The following is a 3,033-nucleotide window of genomic DNA, read 5'->3' as shown; positions in this document are numbered from 1 at the left end:
CGTAGTTCCTTTGACTTTCCCACTAACGATAGGTTAGGAGATAGTGCTTATAATTTATTTTAAAAAATAAACAATGTCATAATCAATCCAATGTTTTAAAGGATGATTGAATAATGACTCTTAAGAAAATTATGTTGCAAAACTTTGTAAGTAAGAAAAAAACTAGTAGAACATTAAGGTAGTAAATTTATTAAATGCAAAGGTTTTGATATGAAATATTAAAAATCCAAGTAGTTTGTTAAATGCATGAAATGATTTTAATTTATTATCACTATTATTTTAAGGAAACAACATATTGCATCATAAATGCGAAAATTTTCAAGATTACTAATTAAATAATATCAACTAATTTTAGGGGGAGGGCACAAATATGCACAACAAATTTTATTTTTATTATGGATATGCTAAAAGTTTAAGCCTATAGACATGATTTCTACGTGACAAGACAATGTTAAAAAGTTATAACATTTTTTAAAACACCTAATCAGCCTACTTAATTATTACGATTTGATTTTAATATTCAAAAATTAATGGAATCTAGTTTTTTATTTTTTTAGACTTATTAACAAAAGCGTCAAGCAAATTGAAAATTGGTTAGATTATAACACCTACAAACAATGATTCTAGGTGGTTAAAAATAAACCTAAAGGCATGATTTCTAAAAAAATTTACAATGAACAAGTAGGCATGTAAATCCCCCTCCCCTAGACGATCCCCCAAATAAATTTATATATATGATCTTTAGAGTTACAAATGTTACAACATTCGAATAAATAAAATAAAAAGAAAAAAAAATAATATATGTATATATATATATATATATATATATATATATATATATATAGAGAGAGAGAGAGAGAGAGAGAGAGAGAGAGAGATTCAAATAAACAAATAAATCTTTCTTCGTGGTTAATCTTCAACTTGAACTTCAAGTTTGAAACCTGTCAAAGCAATCAAATAACTACACAAGTAATCACATTTATTAGTCAAGGTGAGACAATATGCAATTGTTTAATGACGAATTCTACATATAAAAAAAACAGACAATAGCTTACACAAATGTGTGAATGTAAAGATAGTGTAAATGTTAAGAATACTAACCAGTCAAGCAAAATAAATTGATTAACTTTTACTCGAACAAAGTAGCAAAATAGCGAAGAAGAACACTTGAATAATTACCGGAATCTTAATGTATTGTTAGAGTAGCAAGAGAGCAATGAGAGAAGGAAGAGTGATGAGAGAACTTGTGATTGAGAGTGAATGAGTGTATTCATTGATGAAGGGAGGGGGTCTTATTTATATAGCAAGGAGGAGGAAACAAATAAGGAAAAGAAATACTTAAAGGGATCAATTAAATATATTGTTTTCCTTATTATAAAAGAGGACCAAATCTGAATATTTTAAAATAATTTATTATCATAATACAAACAAGTAAGGAATAAATATTTTTATTCATAAGGAAAAATAGATCAATTAAACTTATTTTCCTTAACAAGTAGAGAGTAAAATCAGTACAATCCTTTTTACCTTAATTAAATATCACTTTTCTAAAAATATAACAACTAAGAATATATTTGAAGTCAATACAAGGTAAAATAAAATACTCAATTAAAAATGACAATAATATTTTAAAAGATATAAGAAATCTGCAACTACTATTGAAAATTACAAGACTTATCATAACAAATAATAATCAAAGTGAAACCAATATATAGTTAGCATGTCAATACCCAAATCACATTTAGTAGACTTAATGGGAGGCAGGAACTGATTATCATACAATGTTGTTTTCAACACGGCTAAAACACATGTACTTTACGAATTTTCAAGAAAAAAATCAACAAGAACAGTCCATAGGATCAAGCAAATCACAATATATTTTCATACTCATAGCAAAATATTTCTTAAAAAATGCATAACATTAGGCGAATAAAACATCTAAATAAAAAAACTAAAACAGAAACTAACCCAGACGGATCTGTTGAAATTCATCTTAAAATCAGCCGCAATATGTTGAGATATCAATAGAATCTACGCCGTTCATTAGCTGAACTTGCTGGCCGGAAACAAGGGAAAAACAAGGCTCGCCGGAGTCTGTTGTTGCTGCTGTCTCGTCGTGATGTTGCTGTTGCTGTCTCGTCGAGATGATGCTGCCGGTTTTCCCTGCAAAAGGAGGAGAGAAAGCGGAAGAGAAAGGGGAAAAGAAGAGACGGGAGGGGAGAGAGGAGAAGGGGAGAGAAAGAGGGAGAAGCGGGCCGATGGGAGAGAAAGAGAAAGGGAGAAGAGGTGTCCAGCGACTGACTTCGCCGGAGCTGCCACTGGTCGCCTGACTTCGTCGGAGAGGAGAAGAGGAGAGAAGGAAATAGGGAAGAGAGGAGAGAAAGAAAAGATGGAGGCGGGGAGAGTGAGAAGGAGGGGAAGGGAGGCGGCTGGAGAGGGGTGGCGACAGAGGGGCGTTGCCACCTCTGGATGATGGCCTCGCCGGCCAGAAAAAGGAAGAAGGAGGAGCGGCGCTGGAGAAAGAGAGAGAGAGTGTGGCGGCTGCCAAGGAGTGAGGGAGAAGAATGGGTTAAAATTTTAGGTTTTGGGGTCTTTTGGTGTTGAGAAAATAATAGATTTAATCACAACCGTTGATCTAATTTGAAATGAGGGGCTAGGATTCGATTAATAAAATAGATGGATGAGATTAAAAGTTGAGATGTATTGAAATCAGATTGGATTGCATATGGATTGGCTACAATTGCAATTAAAATGGCTAGAATTGAAATGAGAGAGAGGCTATGATTGTAATAAAAACTTAATTGGAGTAGCTAGAATTGAAAGAAATAACGATAGAATAGGCTAGAATTTAAAAAATTTAAGGGAAGTGTAGGACTTACTATTTAATTAAAATACTACATATATTAAAATATTTTTATATAATTGAAAATCATTTAAATTTTAACATTTGAAATTCATTAATAATTTTAAAATATTTTAATGATATTTACGATAACTTTATAAAGTAAAACATACTAAAACATATAATTTTCA

At 31.4% G+C, this 3,033-nt stretch overlaps 1 protein-coding gene across 1 annotated transcript; it reads left to right on the top strand.

The window, feature by feature from the left end:
• Positions 1–2,119: 2,119 nt before the first annotated feature.
• LOC104645302 (uncharacterized) lies at positions 2,120–2,473 on the top strand. The gene has a single exon (XM_010316675.2). The coding sequence runs from the start codon at positions 2,120–2,122 to the stop codon at positions 2,471–2,473; it is 354 nt and encodes a 117-aa protein (XP_010314977.2).
• The last annotated feature ends 560 nt before the right edge of the window (positions 2,474–3,033 follow it).

Source organism: Solanum lycopersicum, chromosome 11 (genome assembly GCF_036512215.1).
Source record: "Solanum lycopersicum chromosome 11, SLM_r2.1".
NCBI lineage: Eukaryota > Viridiplantae > Streptophyta > Magnoliopsida > Solanales > Solanaceae > Solanum > Solanum lycopersicum.
The sequence above is the reverse complement of the archived record's forward strand: the minus strand, read 5'-3'. Positions and strand labels throughout refer to the sequence as shown.